Consider the following 22,201-nt stretch of genomic DNA (forward strand, 5'->3'; position numbering starts at 1 on the left):
CACGGGCTCAAATGATACAATATAAAACAGTCGCTTGTTGTGTAGACTTCGACAGATTTCAGGCCAATCACGTTTCTCATTGGCCTCCGGAATGATAAACAATCGTCGATTTCGGTGCACAAACTGGGTGCAGTACGCCATGCGGTACTTCTAGGGTCTTGGCGCTATGCAAGCGTAAATAAAGTGTGCGAAGACCAGTACATCGTGGCTATGGATGTGACGCCTTGGGAAACGTGCTTGCGAGAATTTGTCTAGGGTGTTGGGCTGGCGTATATTGTAGATCGTTGTCTGAATTTCTCGCATTGGTATCCATCATGATGGAGTAGTCCAGGACTATGCTGCATGATGGGAAATCAGGTCATTTGCCATCACTGCTACAGCAGACGAAGCCCCACTCCACAAGAAGCCAGGTGAGATGATTGTGAATGTTTTGTCTGCATGATGCACATTTGCTAGATATAATTCTCACACTTCTCCAAACTATATATATATATATATATATATATATATATATATATATATATATGTGTGTGTGTGTGTGTGTGTGGTTGGTATATATCAACCAACAGACCTTGGATGATAGCAATAAGCTTCCCACCTACTGCCTGGTAGGCATGACATTTATTTGTATTTTCTGGTCTCCTTAGTTGAACTGTCTTCAATGCAGAGGCTTACCAAGATGATGCCTATATAGATAAATCACATTAATTGCTATATAAATGCAATATGATAATGTATCAACAGATAACACCTATGTTGCATAATACTGTTGTATATTTACTGGAATGTGCTGCTGGCATGGCATTCAGGGTTGGAATCCATGTTTGTCAAAACTTATGACAATGGCCATGACTCTGCTGTCCCAACAGAGCAACCCTGGTTCTGTGATCTACCATTCTTTTACCTGTGCTGAGCACAGCCATGATGAAGGGCCCCTGCAGTATACATTTTATTATGTATTTCACACAGCCCTCTGCTCACAACACCATGGGCTTCACCTGATTTCAGCTGGCTGTCCTATGCACACAAAATATAGTTCTAAAGGCACACTTTGTTGGTGTGCTATTCATGAAGCCAGCTACCAAAATTTGCCATATACTATTCATACATACTGCCATGATAATGTAGAGTAGGTGGCATTGCATGCAGTGAGGCTGATTTTTTCATGAATAGGTAATACACCCTTTCATTTTGTCTTACTTCTTGCCATTAATTGATGCATCCTCATCTTTTCAGGAGGATCCGTGTGCTGCTAGTTGGTTTGGACAATGCAGGAAAGACTACTGCGGCCAAAGGTCTTGTAGGCGGTGAGAAAATGGAAACATACTTTAACTGCACTGGTTTGTTTTGACAAAGTGTGCATGGTGAATATAATTGTGAGGATTGATCCAGGCACGACTATGTTCCCATGCCTTGTATATGTAGGTTTTAGGCCTATTTTTCCTTTGTTCTAGACAGACATTGACCTAGGCCTAGATTAGACAGCCTTTTTTAAACAACCACAACTGACTATAGCTGCACAGCCCTTTGTCAAAAGATCTGTCTTAATGTTCAGAAGCAGGCACATAGCCTAGGGAAGCATAGGTACCATGCCCACCTCTCCCCCTGAACCTGGTGGTGTGCATTAGATAGAACAATTTCACATGAATTTATTCCCAATTACATGAGTTAAAAGAATATGGGCCATTACCCACCCAACCTAACCCCAAAAAAACACTCAGTAAATGATGGTCACATTTTTAGTTATCTTGAAGACATACAATTCCATGCCATATATTGAACGTAACATTATCTCCCCACTTTTTCAGGCAACTGTTAGATAAGAAGTAGGTTATGGGTGCCATATGACCAATGTAGTTGGTGCACCCCAAAGCCCAAATAATCATCATTGCCCCCAAAAAACAAATCTGACCATGTGCCAGGTCAGCAGTGATATGACTAAGACACTGGGGGTGCACCATCTCCAGTAAGCTGACCTTAAAACAAGCTTGTGCTATCATTCTGCAGTCATCACTGCCATATGTGACCAAGTGGCCTGATGTGAACACCTGTTGAAACCATCACTTCGATAGCAGGTCCAAACCCAGCATGAATTCAGAGTACAAATATAAAACACCGGCTGAGAGCGGAGAGTGCTTGTGCGCCGCACGGCGCAGGTGGTGACCGTCGCGCGGCGCGCCGACAGAGGCGGTGGCCGATCCGGCGCCGACGCTGGGCTTCTCGCGCCTGGAGCTGCGCCGCCGGGGCTGGTGGGTCGAGCTGTTCGACGTGGGCGGCGGCCGCGGCATCCGCGGCATCTGGCGCAACTACCTGGCCGAGTGCCACGGCCTCGTGTTCGTGGTCGACGCCAGCGACGAGGCGCGCGCCGACGAGTGCCGCGCCGCCCTACACGCCCTGCTCGAGGACCAGCGCGTACGCGGCAAGCCCGTCCTGCTGTGAGTGGCGCTGCTCGTACCTGGGTGGCTGCCAGGGCGGCGCCGGCAGCAGAGGCCGTAATACGCTGGAAGCACTGCAATGAGGGGCTCAGCCAATGCATGCAAGCTCTACGCTTGAGCGCCCTAGCCTGGCAGCCTTCGCGGGCAACACCCCAGTGTTGAATAAGATGGCCGGCAGACGGCCGGCGTGTGCAGCCGAATAGGTGGTAATGTGCCTTGATCTGAGGGAGGTGGTGACTTCCCTTGAAGTCGCCTTCTACTCAGTGTCTTGTAACCACTGGTAAAAGGCTCAATCCTGTGAAAGGAAACTGACGAGACCTCCATGTATCTCTCTAGATCTCCATGTTTCTCTGGCCCAGCTTTTGGGCCTGACTGGTGATGTGGTTTTGCAGGACGTGTCCGGTCCTTGTTTGAGGCGCCCAAACTTAAGAGGAATGTTTCACATTTGAAGGTATTGAAGCACGCATCAGATGTGAAGAAATCAGCTTACTTATGAGTATTGGTGTACTTTTCAGTGGAACATAATGCTTCAGACAACACAATTTCTCTTTTTTTTGTAAACATGCTCCTCGTTACATTATCGTTTGATTGCGCCATCGTACCTTGTATAGCATTGCTTGAGAGCCAGTTGGTGACGGCTACATCTGGAAATCGTGCCCACGAACGTGTCAGATATGAATGCCTTCAACAGTTAGATTTTTGTTGACTTTAATCGCCGCATGGCCAAAGGGATGACAGAATTTGAGTGACGGCATAATGGCGTCATGGATGCCTGCATGACCCTGAAATAATCTGCGCGATTAAGTCTGCATATCCTCGCGGGCGTTTAACTCTAACTAGACTAATTAACTAGGATGACCAGACTGAATAACTAGAGGGGCTTAGATCTTAAGAAGGGCAGGGCTATGAGGTGCACTGAATGATCTCCGAGTGTGTGTGTGTGTGTGTGTGTGTGTGTGTGTGTGTGTGTGTGTGTGTGTGTGTGTGTGTGTGTGTGTGTGTGGTGGTGCGTGCGTGCATGCGTGCGTGCGTGCGTGACTGGGGCTTTACGACGCACTCAGCTACTGAGGCTTTATGGCGTCGCCTGCCTCTCACCCTGGGAGGAAGGGCGGGCACCGCGGGGAATCGAACCCCGTACCTCTGGTTTCCCAGACGCGCAGTAACCAACGCAGACGCGCTAACCACTACACTACCGGCACCCAAATGATCTCCGAGATGTATATTTCAGTTCAAACCCCCATGCAAATGTGGAGCATTCCATTAACACCGTCGCGTGAGCTACGGTCCTGCGGGATGGCGTGAGAATGCGAAGGTCAAGTCCCATGGTGAGCATAGCAGTGTCGTAAACGTTGCTAAAACCAACAAACAGAGACTAACCAATATTCAAACATCGTAAGCCGTGGGCTGCCTTAAAGGGTAGGTTTCCTCAGGAGCGTATTATGCAACCTGTCCTAAGAGACGTTTCGATACTCAAAGCCACGCCCGTGTTTGTTTCTCCAAAGCCTTCCATTTGCATTGTTCAAGGCATCGGGAGCCTTGCAGCCGCGGTTCGTGAAGAAGCCTGTGCTCTTCATGCGATGTAACTTACAGGACTGCACCTGATCAGAGCGTGAAGTGCACAGGCTGTCTACGCCTCAAGCGCGGTAGTTTTTACAGCTGTTCGAGCTACAAATAGTTCACACGACTGTCAGAGAGACTGCATTTTTCATCAAAAGAGCTACGTTATGAAGCATCAGCTTAAGGACATCGTTAGTTTTCATTAAGCTTGGAAGGAAGACATCAGTCGACAAGGATGCTGTTGATGGCTTTCGTCGTCTTACGTGATGAACGTCTGCTTGACCTTCAAATAGCACATCAATGATGTGGAGCATCTGAGTCATCCCACAGTCTGAGGAACAATGCCAACTTTAAGACCTTGTGGTCACATTCAACCATTTTAAGCAGCATTCTTCATTTCATTGTGCTTCGGGCATTATTATGCTTGCTCTACACCATAAGCTGGTTTTCTTGGGAGGCACGAACACCAACGTCAAGGTGACCTGATCATATTTGATACGAGCGCGAAAAGATGCCGTTGCACTTCCGTTGTCTTACCGTCATCCAAGCAAAAATTGAAAATGGTGTCCGGGTGAGGCGTCTCCAAGTGGTGTGCGTACGACGCACACCACTTGGAGTTTCACTTAGACGTTTCCGACGCTGAATTGTGAGTGATTTTCTTATTTGCATTGCCATGACACAGTGGCGGCGCGTGAGTAGGCGGGCGTCTGTGGTGGGTGCTTGGTTGTGTGGTTTTCTATGACCGTTCATTGCATCCTTGGCAATTAATGCGGTTCGTCGTCGATGGTAGGTTGAGTCATGTTCAAGTTTGAGTTGGTCTTCGCAGGGCGTGGGAAGCAAGAGTTGTGCTTATCTACAGACCGGTTCGATTCTGCCACTCGTTTTTCATTTCCCGGCATTGTTCTAAGACTATTCCATTCAACATTCACACTTCTTATTTTTCACATTTCCACACATGACTTATCTTATACCTAGGTGGCAACACAGGCTGCTTGCTATTGGACGTCTTAGGCTGGTAGGGGCAAGATTCGTGCTCGTGCAGATATCAATACATAGCTTATGATGGAAGCAGCAAGTCTGAAGCTGTTTGCAACTTCTGGTTTAATTTTGTCCCGAAACGGAAATGCAATGAGTTTTTCCGAAAACTTTTTGTTGCATCATGATGGAGTACAAAATATTTCATTTTACCTAGTCACAAGCCTGGAGTACAGAATCTTCTGGTACACGTTATGCCAGGAAACGTCGAGTTTTCCAACACCGGTGCGTAGCGTCTTGCGCCTTCCATCTTTGTGAGTAGCCATCCCATCCGCGAAAACGAAGGGAAATGCAAACACGTGTGTGAATGAGCAAATTTAACTAAAATAGGCATAATAATAGAGTTTGGCTTCGTGCATGCGACAAATATGCTGTCAGTTGGTTCACTGGATTTCGTCAGTATCTGATACCTGTAATTTAGGGTTTTGCTGAGGACCACCTTCTGTTCTATTCTCTTCAATCTTCGGGATGCCCATGACGTGTATATTTGAAATCACCCTCGTCCGTCCTATCCTTACAGAAAGGATGGTTTTTTACATGGCATGGCTGTTAAATTATTTTGTTTTCAGATTCCGTTATTGTTGATTTTCCCAATGTGGAAGCTTACGGTTTACGATGGTTTTACTGTCCCTGCGGTTAGGATTGACTCGTGGTATACGACATAAATATTCGTTTCATTTAGCGCTGGCGCCCGTTCTTGGAGGAGTGACTACTTCATCCCTGTACCATAACATGCAACATGCATGCCAATATGTAAATAAAGGATTCGCGGGGCAGCAACACGTCCATTGGGTCCCCATTGTTTTTATGTTTCGCATGCATGCTAACAAAATCCCGAACACAGTTTAATTGAGTTATACGGTTCAATTTGGCCTGTGTGGTATAAATGCTTTGCTTTTCTGAATAACTATGTAATTTTCTGCTTGGTCGATGTGCCTCGCTGATACCGTGGAGTACGGGATCCGGTTTTCAGCATGCACGAGCATCGGTTTTTCTTGCTGCAACATCCCTCAAAATTTACCGTTTGCGTCGGAATTATACTCTTTTTACTGATATAAAGCATTTTGTATTTGTGTATAATGCTGTCATTTTTGTATTACCTATGTTGTTCATCATCCTCCGTGTTCTCCACCGCGTGTGACCGTCCGCCGTGCACCGTGAATACCTTAACGCAAGAACGCGTTCCGCCGCTTCATGAACCAGCAATGGCTCGCGCCTGTGCACAGTAAATATGAACGAAGGCGTCGAGTCAGAAACTGTGATCGCGGCTCTATTGCGATAGAAGTCATCATTGGAGCATGCCAGGAATTTTCGGGCGTCTCCTGTCAGCTCTGTATGGTCTACTGCAATTCGTCGTGTGCCCAGCCATCTGGGTGACGGGGACTTCAGTCAACTTCGCGTACCAGACAGTGGTGCAGACCATCGCGCTCGTCAAGTTCACGACAGGGACTGTGGTACTTCTAGTCGGCGAGTTGGGCCGGACAACGTTCTGGCTGACGTACTACGCCGTGCAGACACCGGTCTCGGCTATACTGCAGTGCACCGATGCTGCCTACTGGCTAGTGCGCCTCGTCGTTGGTGGCATCCACTTTGCTCTGTTTGTCGCCGTGCCCAACGTGACCTCCGACCTATCCTCCATCGTGGGCGGCGCCGTTCACCTCGTGTGCGTGTTCGTCTGCGTGGTGGGCTTGACGGCATGTGTGATTGTTTCCGTGTTTTGCCGCACCGCGGCGCTGGCGATTGGGCTCTGCTGCGGCCTCGTGAAGAACATTATGGCGCTCGTGTCGCACATTTTTGGTGGCGCGGTTTTAAAAGGCTTGGTTTGATGTGGTGTAAATGTACTGTGTTTATTATCTGTATTCCAAGAGTTGTTCGGCAAAAAGTGCAAACTTGTGCGCTATTGAGCATGTTTATTGTTTTCCAAATTGTTTGCCACAAGGCGTTTTACACGAATGAGGAACGGGGAACTAGTAGTCTAAAACTTACTTCAGACAATGGCTTGGTAGTCTGATTTCTGATTTCCTCGATTGGACCCATTAGCTGTTGCCATCAAAAAATATATTTTTAGCAATCCCTCTGTAACACTCGGATCTTTATTTGCGCATCGTACAAATCATGCACTCTCGTCGAGACAGCACCATTTGAATGAAAACTTGGACAATTGATTCCGCGGCTGGTTCATTGCGTTGTTAGTAGCCTTCAGTTGACGTGTTCAGCTGAGGTGCTGATTGAATTGATGTCTTCTTTGCGAATACTTATCCGATAGTAAGCCGCCATCGGGCTGTTGGTAAGGTTCTAAAACTCCAGTTTGAATATCGCTCTACGTTACCCATATTTTCATGTCTCGTTCCGAAACATCTGCCTCTGACTAAATCCCGTGTTCATTATGTACCTCTGCTTGTTTAGTCTGCTATGAGATTCCTTTGGACCGTCGGTATTGTTAGCGGTCATTACGCTGGTATTGCGACGACCAACGATATTGCGAGCTTACCTTGCACTTAATATATAGGTACAGATTGAAAATATGATTATGCATAGGAAAGCAATGTACCTGCGGTTTCCCCGCATTGCGGCGCAGTGTTCATTGCATAGCACAAGGTGCACTAGGACGAAGCTTCCATTGCAGGAATGAAATTTTGCTATTATTTTGCGTCAGATAGGGCTTTATTGGTCATTTGTCGGCCACATATTTCTGGGTAAGGATTTACTCCACATTTGGTTTAGTCTTTCTGAAGCTGCACGTTTCCCGTGAAGTATGCCCGACTAGGATATAACACCGGCTCGCCGAGTACTGGAAAAGGCGCGGCAATATGCCCGTCACGTGCTGTCTTGAAAATACGTTCGACTTCGTCGATATTGTCGATATGTAACGCTTGGTGCGTCGGTTTTGGATCGTTTTCTGAATCTCTTGACGAATTGGATTCCTGACGACGTGGAGTTACCTCCAATAATCGAAGTGAAATATTTTCGCAGTTAGCATACCTCTTAAATTGCTTAGAATCGAAACCGCGCAAGAATGTCCGACATTTTTCTCACTTTGGCTGGTGCAGTTAGTTTCATCATTCAGTGCGTTTGGTGGTGCTTGACGGCTGTCTCGTACTGTCTATTTATGTCGGCTTCAGCTGTTTTAGCGGCCATTTACATCTGCGCCAAAGTTTGTATTTGGTGCATAGCTGAGGCGGCTAAAAATATCTTGATTTGCAGCTACAGAACTATCAAATTTATTGTAATAAGCGTCCATTCGTAGCACGGAATTCATTGTCATTGTTGTTTATGTATCGTTGCGTTGCTTCATATTCATCTGCATCCCACTTGCCTTCTCTGCCATCATTGGAATTGTGAGCTGGATATGCGAACTAATTTGGGTATCAGTGTATAGCGTTTGCATAGGAGTCTGTGTAGGCATTTCCATTTTGTGTTTTTCGTTTAATGCTCTTGTTGGTGGAGGCTGCTGTATTGCGACGATGTCGATGACGTTATGGTGCCAGCTTGTCTCGGGCACTGTTCAGTTTATCAGTGGGTGCATATGTGGCGTGATCGGCTGGCTCTGCTGCATGTTCACCCAGTGCGTTGACGGCACGTGCTCTTGCCTGAAGACTCTTGGCGCGCCGCCGCCGGACACTCTCGACCCGATCCCGGCCGACCTGAGCCCCGACCCGATCGCCAGCTTCTCGCTAATCGGGCCGCTGCCGCGACCGAGCGGTTCGCGGTCGTCCCGGCTGCGCCGCTCCTCCGCGACACTGGCGCCGCCGGGCCCGATGCCGAGCCCGCCTGTGCCGGTGGCCTTGACCGGCTGCGCGGCCCCAGAGCCGCTGCCGGAGCGAGCGGCTGCAGCGCCGGCCTGCCGGGCACGACTCCTCGCCTCGGGCGTGCGTGGATCGCGCTCGCTCGAGGTGGTCGGCTCGCGTCGCCACAGCGCCTCGCAGCGCGTGGTGAAGAGCATGCAGGAGCAGCTGTGCACCCGGTTAGACCGGCAGCCCACTAAGGAGGCGCCGAAGCAGGCGGAGGTGGTGTCAACCGCACCCCGCGCCCACCACGTGCACATCCGCACCGTGCCCAGTCCCACCAGGAAGCGCAGGAAGCAGCGCAGACTACGCCGAGACTGTAATTGGGAGGCGGCGCACGACTGTGATATGGACTGTCGCCAGTAGCCGACGGGTGGTGCAGTCTGCTGAGACAGTGTGCCCAATGGCAGCAGAAATTAGAAGTGTTGTGGTCACCCAGGAGTGATGCTGATGAGCATGGAGTTGCACTGGAACGAACGATATAATTTAGGTATATGTAAAAGCATTTAGCGCGTGCTAGGAGCGCCCGCGTTGTCTGAATGACTTATTTTGTCTACGTCAAGTGATATGAAAGTAGCAATGTGTACTTTTTACCACTGGCAATATTTGTTATTCATCACGCGACGTTATTCGCGGTTTGGTGACTACATGTGAGAGAAACTTGTTCCGTTTTGCTTAGATATTGGGAGAAATAAGTGAGCGTGAAACCTTATAGTTGGTGTCTTCACTGTAACATTTGTCTACCACATTTTCAACCAATGTGCTTACTGTCTGCTGTGAGGTAACAGTCGAAGCATATTACACTGACAGCCCCTTGCTGCATGACGCAGCCCGTAGTCATTTCCCGTCTCCCTTTGCATTCATTGCCGACCCTGGGTATCCATGCGGAGCCTGCTCTAACTGTCAGCTTCCGTCGGGAGCCAGCGGCAGCTTGTTCCACGTCCGAAGCTCGCTCTGGCTCGCCGTCTCCTTCAGCAGCTCACTGTGTCCTTCTGTCTCCGGCAGGCTGGCCAACAAGCAGGACGTGCCGTCGGCGTTGGACGAGGTGGAGCTGAACGAGCGGCTGCAGCTGGAGCTGGTCGCCAATCAGCATTGCTGCCCGATGCGCATCGAGCTGTGCTCGGCCCGGCTGGCCAGCCACGCCGGCAAGAAACGCCACCTGGCCGTGGCCACCGGCTTCAAGTGAGCTGGCGGTACCAGCCTCCAAGTGCGGACAGGTTGTGGTGATCGATGAGCTGAAGGCTGCGACGGTTGCATTCATTGCCGACCCTCGCATTCATTGCTGGCCGCCTGTGGGATGCGGCCACCAACAGCGGCCGGGGATGCCAGAATAGGGCGGCCAATACTAGTGCTCGACTCATGGAACATTTTTCACGTTTGATGATGAAAATATCTCCGAAAAACTAAGCACGTGTTAGTGCCAGTCCCTTCACACCGGGGTTGCCGCTGTGTGTACGCTGCAAGTCAGCATGTGCAGCTCCGCCCAGCTGACGCAGACCCGAGCGTGGCCTTACGCTTCGCCTGTCCCCAGCTGGCTGACGGACTACGTAATCGAGAACCACGCCAGCTTGGAGAGCCGCGTGGCGGCCGACCTGGCCGTGCGGGCCGCTGACCTGGAGCGGCAGCGGCGAGCGCGTGACGAGCGCGTGCGCCGCAGCCGGGAGGCGGCCGCCACCGCCGACACGGTGAGAGGCCGACTCACCGCCACTGGCTGACCGGTGCTGGCTGGGGACTGGTGACTGGCTGACCAGTGCTGGCTGCGGACTGGTGACTGGCTTACCGGTGCCGGCTGGGGACTGGTGACTAGTGCTGGCTGGGGACTGCTGATTGGGTGACTGGTGCCGGCTGGGGACCGGTGGCTGACTGGACTGGTGCTGGCTAGGGACTGGTGACTGGCTGACCGGTGCCGACTGGGGACTGGTGGCTGGTGTGGTTGAGAGCCAGTGGCCGGCTGACCCCTGCTGGGTGAGAGTCAGTGATGGGCCGTCGCAGCTCATTTGTGCTGGCTGAGCACCGACAACAAACTCACGGGCATGGTGTGCACGAGCCTTAAGCCTACCGTAGCTTATTTGAGGCTGACTTGGTTGTTTTGAGTGTCTTGTTACACAATAATAGCAAATTACGTTGTGCGCACTTAGTATTATATGTAGGATCTTAAAGTGACATTTTCATGTACGTTTCATGCAAAGTTGTTTGATGAAGATGACAGGTGCAGATTTTTTTGGTTATTTGTCACCCCGCTTGCGTAGACTAAGTCATTAACAAAAGTTGATATTTTTAGACGGTGATGTAGCGCCTCCTAAGAGCCTTGTATTACGTCGGTCTGTATCCAACCGATTGTTTTCGATCCATCTGTGCGCGAGCGTACCGTTTTCGTGTATTTGTAGGCGAGAAAACGGCCGTAACGCTGCTGCGCCCCACCGTTGCCGCTCGCCCCGATGAACCCGCCGGTGTCGTGTGACCAGCGTCAGCAGCGTGCCGTCCGTGCCGCCGCCAGGTGATGGGGGAGGAGCCGATATCGGTGTCAGCCCCGTCCGCCGTGCCGCCGGAGCAGGCGCCGGTGGAGGCCGACGGCGAGGAGCCGGCGGCGGCGGAGGCGGCCTCGCCGCTGGTCGGGCCGCCGTCGCCGCCCGGCTCGCGCCCCGCTTCGACGGAGCCGTCGCCGCCTGCGTCGACGGCCGCGTCGTCCCCCGACACCCCGCTCAATCCGGAGCTGGAGGCGCAGATCGAGGAAGTGTTCACGCGCACCGAGATGGGCCGGCTGGTGCGCGAGCGCGGGGCGAACGGCCGACGACGGCGGCGGCGGCGAGGCGCCCGACCCCCGGCCCGCCGCCGACAACGGCCAGGACGGGCGCTCCAGCCGCCAGGTACGGCGGCGGGTGCGCGGTAGGATGGGGTCCTGTGGGAGCATAGCGTCTCATGTGTGCAACGGTATGGGGGATGGAAGAGATGGACGACGTTGGCTTAAGTTTTAGTTTGAGGTATGACAGCCAATACTATGGCCGAAGTGAGGAGTGCTATTATCGCCTTTCGCGTCTCCAGCGGAGTCGTTCCATTTTGTGGACAGATTTGGGACGGAAGCCTGGTGTTCTTGTAGGGATGGACGTGAGGGTGTGCCCAAACTTACTGGTGTCTTCTATTGAATTAGTGTATATGGGCCCAGTTTTTTCTTTCTGTTCTGACTTGAATACAAAATATGCGAATGCGTCATTTTGTACTAAAGATTGGTTACTTTGCCCCGTCAGTTTGGTTGGTATCACGGCCTTTATTCTGCGCCACAATTGGTCTCGTGTTGTTACGTTATTTACCAGAGCGCCTGTTCTCAGCCGATTCCCGAGTCGCCGGCGCTAGAGAAAGACTCTGGCCAGGGCAGCACAAAGGAGAGTGACTCGGACGTTCTCACCTCGTCCAGCGCCTCCCAACGCTCGACACAGCCGAATGGTGAGTCCATGACCGGGTGGCTGCCGGCCCACGTCCAGTCAGAGGCATGTCCTGTCTGACCAGCCTGGGGTCCAAGGCCATCTTCTTAGAATGATCCCAGCTTACCGGCGCGAAGCGTCAACTTTACGGGAAATTGTATCACCACTTACGGATGTGCTCGCACCATGGGGCGCGCGCCCATGTACCCTCCCATCAGTTTATTGCAGTCTCTGCTGGTAGTGACCTGAGAAGCGTCCGCGTTCACGTGTGCATGCCTTGTGTCGGCAGGAATCGAAGGTACGAAGCGGCGGAACCGCTTCTTCAAGCGCTACACGAAGACGGCGCCGATGCCGGACGATGTGCGCGTGACGTCGCTGCCCTCCACACCGCTCACGCACCAGTAGGGAGGCCGCACGCCGGCCGGCGGGCGGGCCGCGCCAGCCGCCGACCACGCCCCCCGGCAGCAGGCTCTACGCTGCGTCGGTGAGGCCCTCTGAGGCCGCGGTCCAGTGGGTGAGCCGCGTCTAGTCAGACTCCAGTCAACAGCGTCTAGTCAGACTCCAGTCAAACGCGTCTAGTCATATTCCAGTCAGCTGATCTCGGTGCTAGTCAGGTGATGTGCGCCGATCCGACTCTGCATTGTGGCGTGGCCACGTATGGGAAGGGCTATGCTGGATCCAGAGCTACAGCTTGGCATGCCCACTGGGTAATAAGTGAAGCCATCACGGCCGATCTCATTTGAGGCGTGGGTTGAGTTAATTTCACGGATACATCGCGATAATTCAGAGTGGGGAAGCTATCTCGCATCTTAGCCGTTCAGAGTTGACTGCCACTAGTCTCATGCTGCAAACATGTCCGATAAGGAAAGGGAAGACTGTTTGCCCCGGCGAAATTGATCCGGGAGTCCCGACGGCCGACTATCCGGGCAGTGTTCGCATTACAGTAGCCAACCGAACGCGTTGACCGCCTCTTGTACAGTGTGGTACACAGGCACGGCCCAAGGCTCAGACGGTGCGAGGGCGCTTCGAACGCCATCTCTGCTGCGGCCGCCGGTGGTCCGTGCGGACTGGGCGGCCGCTGGTGCGGTCCGACCGCGTGCGGATGGCGCGACGGTCCGTGCGCCCTGGCGGCGACTCCTTCCCAGCTGCCCCCCGGGTGCAATGCGCTGGGCTGAACCGCAAACATTCGCTGCTGCACGCCCCCGGTCGTGCTCGCCGTACAAATGACCAAAGTGACCAGCTGAGACGGGCTTGTCGGTCCATGACAACATTGTCGTGGCGAACGTCGGACAGCGCACCGTGCGATCCCCGGCATTTTGCCGTTCGGGCGGGCTGGCGGTTTTGTTGTAAGCACGGGGTCCCCGGCGAGCTGTGCTCATAGTGGATCGCTGCAAGGGGCGTGGCGTGTGACAGCCGCCGCGGAACAGTGTGCCTACATAACGATATTTTTTATTGGGTCTATTGCATTCTATGAATGGCTCAAGTGATCGTGTCTCCGACCTCGTTTGATCACTGTACCACATGGCGTGCGCTTTCGAACGTACCCGCCCGCGAAGTACTGCTGGTGGTTTTGGGGGGTTGGGGGGGGGGGGGGGGTTGGGTGTACATTCCTTCAGCCATCTTTCTAGGTATGTTCTACACTCGTGCTGGTCATGTTACTAGGGATATTTCAGAGTGGTTTCTCTAGCGTGAGGCGCTTCTGTTTGAATGGGTTCTCGCGTCCAAATTCGTTTGTAAGTGGCAAACCTTTGGTGCGCACCGAGCGCCCGTGATCGGCTCATGCACAGGGACGAGCTGGCGGCGTCGAAGGATGTCGAACGAAGTGGTCGGCTGTACAACCAGCTGGTCACTGCTGCGCGTTCCTGTCACCTCTCGTTGTTGTTTTTGGTCTCGCATGTGTCTTCTGGCGATGCACAATATGATGAAACGCCTATCTCTACGGATAGATGTGATTACCTCCGTCCAAGTACTGGTGAAATAAAGCGTTAAAACCATGCAGTCTTTCACGCTTGGCTTTCGTGACACGTGGGGTCGAGTAAGAACTGAACAAAGCTATGCGACTTGGATCGACACATTTTTAAAACTCATCGTTCCCTGGTTGTTGCGGTTGACCCGTGCCTTGTTTCCTTGGTTCCATTATTCACGCAGCGCCAAGGAGTGTGTGGCAGGATTTCAGGTCGAGGTGGTACTCGGAAATATTTCAAAATAAAAATAAAAATAAAACAAAAATATAAAATACAAAATATCAATAAGTCGCAACCATCTTAGGTGCAACAGGATGTTAGTGTTGGGCCCCGCCCCCAAAAAAGTGACGTGGCGTCCGTCGAGAGGACTAAAAGCGCGCACCCTTCGCAGTCATACGGCTAGGGTGAACAGACTACTTGGTCCAGCTATGCATCACTTGTACAGGTTTGGTGAAACATATAATAGTGTGCGGCCCGTGGACTACGGACGAGACAGTCGATAGGAGGGACGTGGCCGTGATCACAAGGTGACGGTGGGTCACGAGACGCGAGCGTCACGCTCAGGAAAGCCGAACCCCAATCACCCGTTCATCAGACCCACTATAATAACTTCGTCCGCCAGTTGCCTCACTCAGGCAGCGATGCGGGGCACTACGTTAAAACGTAGGCCTTTGCAGCTTAGTTTTACGCCGGCGGCGAAGCCTTGCGTAATCATAAGGAGAAGCGTTACTCCGACCGTCGCCTAAATCTGGTAAACGTTGTTCACCACTTGTTTCTTTCGTGTCGCAGCTAATTTCCCTATAACAAGATTGTGCGGGGCGGTGGTGGCGTGACAGGGGCCCGAGTCCATGAACGACAAGTCCAGAGTTGGGCGCCCTGGTCACTAGAACACGATCGCCCCGCACTACGTTGTAATGAGGACGTCACACATGCTGGCTTCCTGGGTACAGGCATTAAAATCAGACCAAAGCAACACGCGGAAAACACCAAAATCTTAACCAATTGTATATTGAAGTGGACAAGGCCTGCACATTTTTAGTCGTTCCCCAAAAGCAGTCCGCCTCAGAGTATTTTCCAGAAGCAGTAAAAAGGGCATTAACGGGCTTGCACAAACGCAACACCGAGCACACGTTCCATCCATGAAACCTAACTGAGAGGTTGTCTGCACATTTCGATGGCGTTATGCGCATGGGGGAATTAAATAACACAACGTAATCATCAACCAACATGGCGCTGTGATGAAGACACGGAACTCACAATCATTCACAAGCATGGTCACCAGTCCAATGAACGCACACAGGTTGCGGCTCTGCATCCCCAGCAACATACGCTGTTTTATCGCGATGACACCATGTGTGCAAATGAAGTGTCGGCGTCCACAATGTGTGTGGACGTCAAAATTCACCCAACGTGCACTTCACGCGGGTCACCGCTTGAACTGCTTCTTGAACTTGTTGAAGAGGTAGTCGTCGCTAGCCTGGCCCTGTTTCCGCTTGCCCTCGGTCGTGTCCTCCTCCCTGACGCCTCCGACGACCAGCACCGGCTTGGGCTCCGGCTTGGGCTCCGGCTTCTTGGGCTTGGCCGGCTCTTTGATGCTGACTGCGGGCGGGCGACGGAATGGACATACACACAGGGCGGTCCTCGGTCGCGAGACGGCAGAGGTGCCGGAGGGCTGATATGTTTACGCCAGGCGAGGCCCTCGGTTCATCACGCCCGTTCGGTGGACAACCGCCGTCAACGAACCAGCCTGCGGTCCACGTCTGATGGAATTGGCGGTACATCATCTCATCAAAACACCGCTGGGTGCAACTGGTAGTTCCGAGTCGCCACAAGGCCAAATTGTCCCAATTTAACAAGAAAGACCACGGGGGATTCAGCCGTCAACCTATGATAACAGGTCCGTGTTAACGACACGCACATTTAAGTCAGGATAACGGTACAAGCCGAGCGTGTTGTGAGTCGCAAAAGAAGCACTTGTTGGGAGAAGTCTTTCCCGTACTCAGAAGCGGCTGCAGCTGAGCTTACATCTGTTATGCTGAACGAAGTTGACAGCCATATTCGTTGGCACGAAGTGTGATGGACCATCACTCTTATTCAGCTGGTCAGCAATTAGCTTCATTTTGGCAGCTTCCGTAGCCTCAATATTCTTCAGCTTGGCACTGCAACACAAAGTACACAAATAAAGCTACCACAATGGGACAGCAGGCACCAGTGAGTTACCCAAGCGGTTGCAGCCGGTGTATTTGTACTACGTCGACTTCATCTTGCCAACACCGTATCTAACGCCCTCCCGCAGCACCCCGGAATTAACCAACCGACTGGGCTGGTTCAACTGGCGAGAGACGTCCCGCATCTTTACCGCAACGATGCAGACCTGCACATGCCAATTCTTACATTTAGGTCATTGATGACGCCACATGGTAAGTCATGTGAGACGACCTTTAGATCTTAACTGCATATACATTTAACTTCACGCCAGTGATACGATTCCATTGCAAGGCATTGGTAAGCCAGGGTGTCTGCTTCATGTTAGATGACTGCTTACAGCATTGTACGGGTTCAGTAACACATCAGAACATGTCATATCAAAATATTTGGATGGATGTTAATCGACACCTTGCGTGTGCCTCCTTCATGCCGTTCACACCAGCGCTTGTCTCAGAAGATGCATGTGCACCAGCAGATCCTTTCGTAAGTCAGTGGTAATTTTGGGTTTAATAAGAACACAAAACAGGACTTATAGTTCAACTTCAGCGAGCAGTTCAAAAACCTTTATTACATAGGGAATATATTGTGTAAATCACTTAATTGCAATTAAACTGGCGCCGCACACGCTGGTCCGAAAATTGAATTGACCCTCCATGAATACATAAACCCAGTATGACCCAAAGAAAGGCTGCGGGGACAAGTCATCATAGGTGCACATTAAACGAGCTCTGAAACTCAAAAGCGCTCACGTGGTATCATTGCGTGTCGTCATATTGGCGTGAAGTAACGTCATCTCAGATCAAGTCCTACCATGGCTTTGACATAACGGTGACTCATGATCACGCCGAGGACCTCGTACCGTTTACACCAACACATCCTTGAAACCTAACTTTGCTACCGGAGCTCCATTTGTGCTGTTATCGCAACGTGGCCCCAGGTATTCTGAAATTTAATGTTGACGGTAATGGGCTCGAAACTTCTGGAAGCAAAAAAAAAAACAAAAAAAAAAACCGGCTGCTATCCTCAACATCCGTGAAGATGGAAACGGCTGGGGAACAGAACGCAACATTCAACAGATGCTGGATTGCTTAACAACGTCGGCAAACGGTTTGTGAATACTGGCAGTACAATTTCTTGGGATGGCACATATCTGTTTTTTTAGGTAAGATGTTCCCAACACGTGTTGAGAAGGGCTGAAAAATTTAAGATCGCCGCCATTCACTCATTGTGTTCGAAAGCGAAAAACGACAACGGGGCATTAAAGGCATTGCTAACGGTAAATAAAAACTGTGAACCACGACAGCCTGGCAGCCTAGCACTGCACATTAACCCTGCATTGGACACTTGTCGAAGTCCGCGTGGCTCAAATACCATGAAAAACAACACACCTAGGTTCAGCATCATGAATGATAGGATGCTCTGGGATGTCTTACGACCTCACGTGATGTTATTGGTTACGATGCCCAGAATCCAGACTTACTCTATGCCCAAGTCCACTTCTGGAATACCGCTAAGCATCTGATTAGAGAGCATCTCTTCAGACTTCTTGTTTGAGCTCTTTCTCAAATGTTCTGGTACAGCCTGAAACGCCAAGCAAATGCTTGAGACGTGGCGTGAGACAATACATGAGAGTTAACTACACTGCTCGCTGTAATATATCTCCACCTGGTCTGCATTAAGAGACACGTGTTGGGCAAAGAAAAGCCAGTGCTGTAATGATGTTAGGACAAGCAGCTTACCCTGTGAGTACGTAAATCCAGCGTCGCTGGCAACATGTATGGACCTTAAAATTCTTTACTCGTCAGTTGACGACTGGTTGACTTGCAATTAGGCTCAAGCGGATCAGGCGCGCGCCGGGCACAGTCTGACACTCACCGTTATTTACTGAGCCTCATTGTATCACTGGCTATCACAATCTTACCTGGTTAGAATGAACGTGAACATAAATGGTGGGATAAACTATTTCACAAAACCAGCAGTTTCAAACTGCATTTGTTGGATGCTCTACACTTGAGGTGTATCGATATGACACACATAGCTATGATTTCGGAGGAATAAGGTAAATGATCCTGGTGAGACTATGGATGCCCAGAATAATTTGTTAGCAGACAGCAGCTTCTATCACATGACGTGTCTCTGCCAAACTTGATGAAATGCAGGTATGATCTACTATTGCTACTACTCTATTCTACTATTACTTATCACAACCATTGATAGGCGACGTCACGTTTTTTCCATGTAAAACTATTCAGTTATCATCGCTTCAGTACTACATTCCGGATAAGTCAGACAGTTTTGTCATCATTGGTCAGATAGTTACAATTACAATCCGTCTCTTGTCACAAAAATGCAACAGTAGAGCAAAAGGAATTTATCTCATCAAGCAATACGATTAATGCGGTGCAAGTAATACGTGACGAGTCAGACAGCTCCGACGACAAAACAATATGCAATAAACCAAACTGAAAACATCGAGCCTTCTATCCTTTGACAGTTACAATCGGGGATTTAGCAACACGCAGATACATTCCACCCTTACCATGAGTGCAACTTGTTCCGGTGTCATGTACATATTCTGCTGATCATCCTCGTTTTCCTGGACTCCACGACGTTTCGCAAGTTCTGCCTCAATATACTTTTGCCTGAAACAAAGTCACAGTGGAGAAAAACTATAAATGATAGGCAAACACGATCGGACTCAATCGCATCAGACACGCAATTGGTGCCATGATTGCACAGAGTCGTGACGGGCGGCACTAAATCATCCATACACTTACAAGCTTGGCTATCCATACATCTCAATGCGAACTGAAATGAGTATTACAACTCACCGCGTCGCGTCCCCACAGACGATAGCGCAACGATGACGCTAGTGAAATATACCCTCCATTCAGCTGCTACGGCACGTTGGCTCACATTTCGGCGTCTTCGTCGCGTTTGTTGGTTTCCGCTGAGAACGTCGTGCCGATGCCTGTGTCGTAGGCGTCATCAGTGTCGTCGCCGCCCTTCTTTATCTCAGCCAAATCCAGCATACCACCGGTGTTCTTCTTGAAGGGATCATTCTGCCCAGAAAACACACAGGGAACGTACAGCGGCTGGTATAAATCGGCCAATGCCGCGCGAGAGTTGTTCTCACCTTTATCGGACAACAGGGTCCGCAGGCTCCATGCTATCTCAGAAACATGATGTGCTAGGGTCACGTGGAACATATTTACAGACAGGTCGCACATACTGCATCGGATGTCAATATAATCCCCAATGGGCTTCGCTGGGCCAAGCCTGGTAAAAGTGCAAAATAATGAATTTCTCTTCATGTTTTATATCATAGACCAGGAGCAAGCATGTGAGACAAAAGGAGCTGTTTTCAGCCATTGGCTCATAGCGTTATTTGTCTGCAGGAGCCTATCGGTACACGTAACCTCCGTCATCCGCTTTTATCAATGTCAAATGATGCCAAATCGGACCATAAAGGTAATGCCAAAAGTACGAAGTGCTAACGCGCGGCAGATCTTGGATACTAGCCGCCAACGTGCACAAAACATGAGGCAATGGGACATTTGACGCCTGGAATTAGATTACACGAATCAAACAAAATCCATTGATGATTGCATGCATATATTTCACCTACTTCGACTCTGAATTGCCTGAACCATAACGCGCCCTTTACGGCATTGCATCGTCACAAGAATGTTGAAGAAATGTTCCACACATGAACCTGATGAAGCAATGATGTTATGCTATAATGCTATGCTCAGCTATACTCAGCTATGATGAAATAAGCTCACTTACCACTGGTATGCTTTCAGGTGGAATAAACTGCTCTAGATAACACAATTTATGCATTTAGTAAATATGACCAAGATGTCATTGCTTGATTGCGTGATAAAACGTTTGTGCGATAGCACTCACTTGTAGTTCTTCGATCCCCCGAGAGGTGGCCGCGGCGGTGCCCGATATGTACTAAACCAAATATCATCAGGCACTAGTATTTTGGTCCTTCCTCGTGTTTTTTTTGTTGTAAAACTATGCGTGAGTTTAAGGTACTTACTTGTACTCACATTCTCAGTTATAGCACTTTTTCAAGTTTTTCGATCCCAAATCTTATTTACGTAAGAACTAGGAAAAATCCATTAAGTCTTATAGTATGTAAGTACAAAACGTGATTGGTGCTAGAACCTTGCATAACGTGCACAACAACGATTCAGAGTCAACTAACGGCCGTTTTTTTCTGGCAATCGTGCCCACGAACGCCAGATACCAGCGACTCCACAATCATATTTTCACTTGCCTTGAACGCCGCATGGCCAATGGAACAACAGGATCTGAATGACGTTATTATGTCATGGAAGCCCGGGTAACCTTGAAATATCCCCCCCCCCCCAAATAGTCTGCACATCTTCCCTGGCGTATGCCTCGGAAACTGGAGTCTTAGTGCTTAAAGAAGGGCTGAGTATTTAACTACGCCGAATGATCTTCAAGATTGCTATTCCAGCTACAAACCACATACAAAGTGGAACACTCCCCTTAATGTCGAGGAATTTAAGACGGAGGCAAATAAATGATGGGGTGGCAAATAATTGGAACGTACCGCCCGACAGACTCAGCCAAGTCCATCTCTGTCAACTAGTAAGAACAGACCGAACCTATTTCAACCCCACCTGTGCAAGGGGCCCCAGAGGTCCCCTGCAGTTTCTCCGGAGGTTTGTAGCTACTAAGCATGGTGCTATAAATTCAACACCTGGGTTTCCAAGTTTTACACCTTTTTGGCAATCTTAAGAGCCTACCATGGTTGGCAAACAGTGACAACCTCTTTTTCATTGTCCTGTCAGCCACATGTTGGGTAAATGTGTCCACTTATCTACAGCTGTTATAAAATACACCATATAAAGCCTTGAGCTTTCTGATTTGCTTTCTGTTATCAAAATGCAATGCAGTGAGATTACATAAAGCAAGCACTAACATGTCAACACAGCAGCGTCCTTCATGATACACCATGAGAATGACCTTCAAATCATCAGATAAGGTTAAAGATGTTGCCAACTTCCCAGCAGCTCCAATGCAATTGGTTTGATGGTTCAATAATTCACTCATGTAACATCATGGTTGTTATAAGGACCTCTAAAGCCTCAAAGGGTGCCTTGTCCAGCCAGGGAAGAAAACAACAAAAAAGAATGTAATGTATGTAACAGAGAAGATACCTCAGACTCCCAGACTTAGGATGTACTGGGTGGCACTGAATTGCACTAAAAACATTCAATCAATGGTGGTGCTTGTCATATTCATGGGATCTGATCATATTCATCTTTGTGACAAAATACTGTATTACAAGTAATGGGCCAATACTTAAACATCCTCTGCCCTGCATGTTTGTCTCAGCTGCCTTTCTCAGTGTCAGGTGCATTACTTTGGATTACACACTCATTCAGAGGTGGCAATAGCTCATGCTGCTTTGTGCTTGCAATACAACTAGACCTCAAGCATGTGACCAATTTTGACACTATTGATCAGGCTTAAATTATTTGAACAAGATGAACCTGTTGAGAATGATGCATGACTTCATCCTAACTCATTCAGATGCCGACACATGTTATAAATGCTGCAGATAAATTGCCTGGCTTCAAACATGGTCAGATAATATCATAGCTGGATACTATAAACAAAAGCATTTTAACTGATAAACCCTTGGCTACAAGGCAATATTTTGCACCATGGACCCAGAAAAGTTACCTGCTTCTTTGTTTCCTTTCTTTATTTCTCCCTTAGCAAGGTGTTGCCACATCAATTCCATGAGCCCTCCT

General features: G+C 49.8%; 2 protein-coding genes across 2 annotated transcripts; one reads left to right on the forward strand and one right to left on the reverse strand.

Annotated features, from left to right (window-relative positions):
* Positions 1-123: 123 nt before the first annotated feature.
* LOC119103047 (ADP-ribosylation factor-like protein 13B) lies at positions 124-12,636 on the forward strand. Its single transcript, XM_037226497.1, has 9 exons — positions 124-410; positions 1,237-1,307; positions 2,186-2,435; positions 9,818-9,994; positions 10,344-10,433; positions 11,278-11,335; positions 11,526-11,576; positions 12,139-12,253; positions 12,521-12,636. The coding sequence occupies exons 1-9, from the start codon at positions 343-345 to the stop codon at positions 12,634-12,636; spliced, it is 996 nt and encodes a 331-aa protein (XP_037082392.1). The 5' UTR covers positions 124-342.
* A 2,551-nt stretch (positions 12,637-15,187) lies between these two features.
* On the reverse strand, positions 15,188-22,142 carry LOC119103297 (telomere length and silencing protein 1 homolog). The gene is made up of 6 exons (XM_037226766.1): positions 22,131-22,142; positions 19,320-19,465; positions 18,943-19,045; positions 17,884-17,984; positions 16,221-16,354; positions 15,188-15,794 (listed from the first exon to the last, which is right to left on the reverse strand). Exons 2-6 carry the CDS (start codon positions 19,433-19,435, stop codon positions 15,622-15,624), a joined length of 627 nt encoding a protein of 208 aa, XP_037082661.1. The 5' UTR covers positions 19,436-19,465; positions 22,131-22,142; the 3' UTR covers positions 15,188-15,621.
* Positions 22,143-22,201: the final 59 nt, after the last annotated feature.

Source organism: Pollicipes pollicipes, unplaced genomic scaffold (assembly GCF_011947565.3).
Source record: "Pollicipes pollicipes isolate AB1234 unplaced genomic scaffold, Ppol_2.1 Scaffold_5724;HRSCAF=6776_pilon_pilon_pilon, whole genome shotgun sequence".
NCBI lineage: Eukaryota > Metazoa > Arthropoda > Thecostraca > Pollicipedomorpha > Pollicipedidae > Pollicipes > Pollicipes pollicipes.

Bases quoted from the DNA above. Each gene is read 5' to 3' on its own strand.
- LOC119103297 (XM_037226766.1), bottom strand. From the start codon at position 19,435: ATGCTGGATTTGGCTGAGATAAAGAAGGGCGGCGACGACACTGATGAC. The intron at 19,046-19,319 runs GTGAGCCAACGT...ACTTTGTTTCAG, and splicing joins CGCGACGAAGACGCCGAAAT to GCAAAAGTATATTGAGGCAG. The intron at 16,355-17,883 runs GTAAGTCTGGAT...TTTGTGTTGCAG, and splicing joins GAAGTGGACTTGGGCATAGA to TGCCAAGCTGAAGAATATTG.
- LOC119103047 (XM_037226497.1), top strand. From the start codon at position 343: ATGATGGGAAATCAGGTCATTTGCCATCACTGCTACAGCAGACGAAGC. The intron at 9,995-10,343 runs GTGAGCTGGCGG...GCCTGTCCCCAG, and splicing joins GCCGTGGCCACCGGCTTCAA to CTGGCTGACGGACTACGTAA. The intron at 11,336-11,525 runs GTCAGCCCCGTC...CTCAATCCGGAG, and splicing joins GGGGAGGAGCCGATATCGGT to CTGGAGGCGCAGATCGAGGA.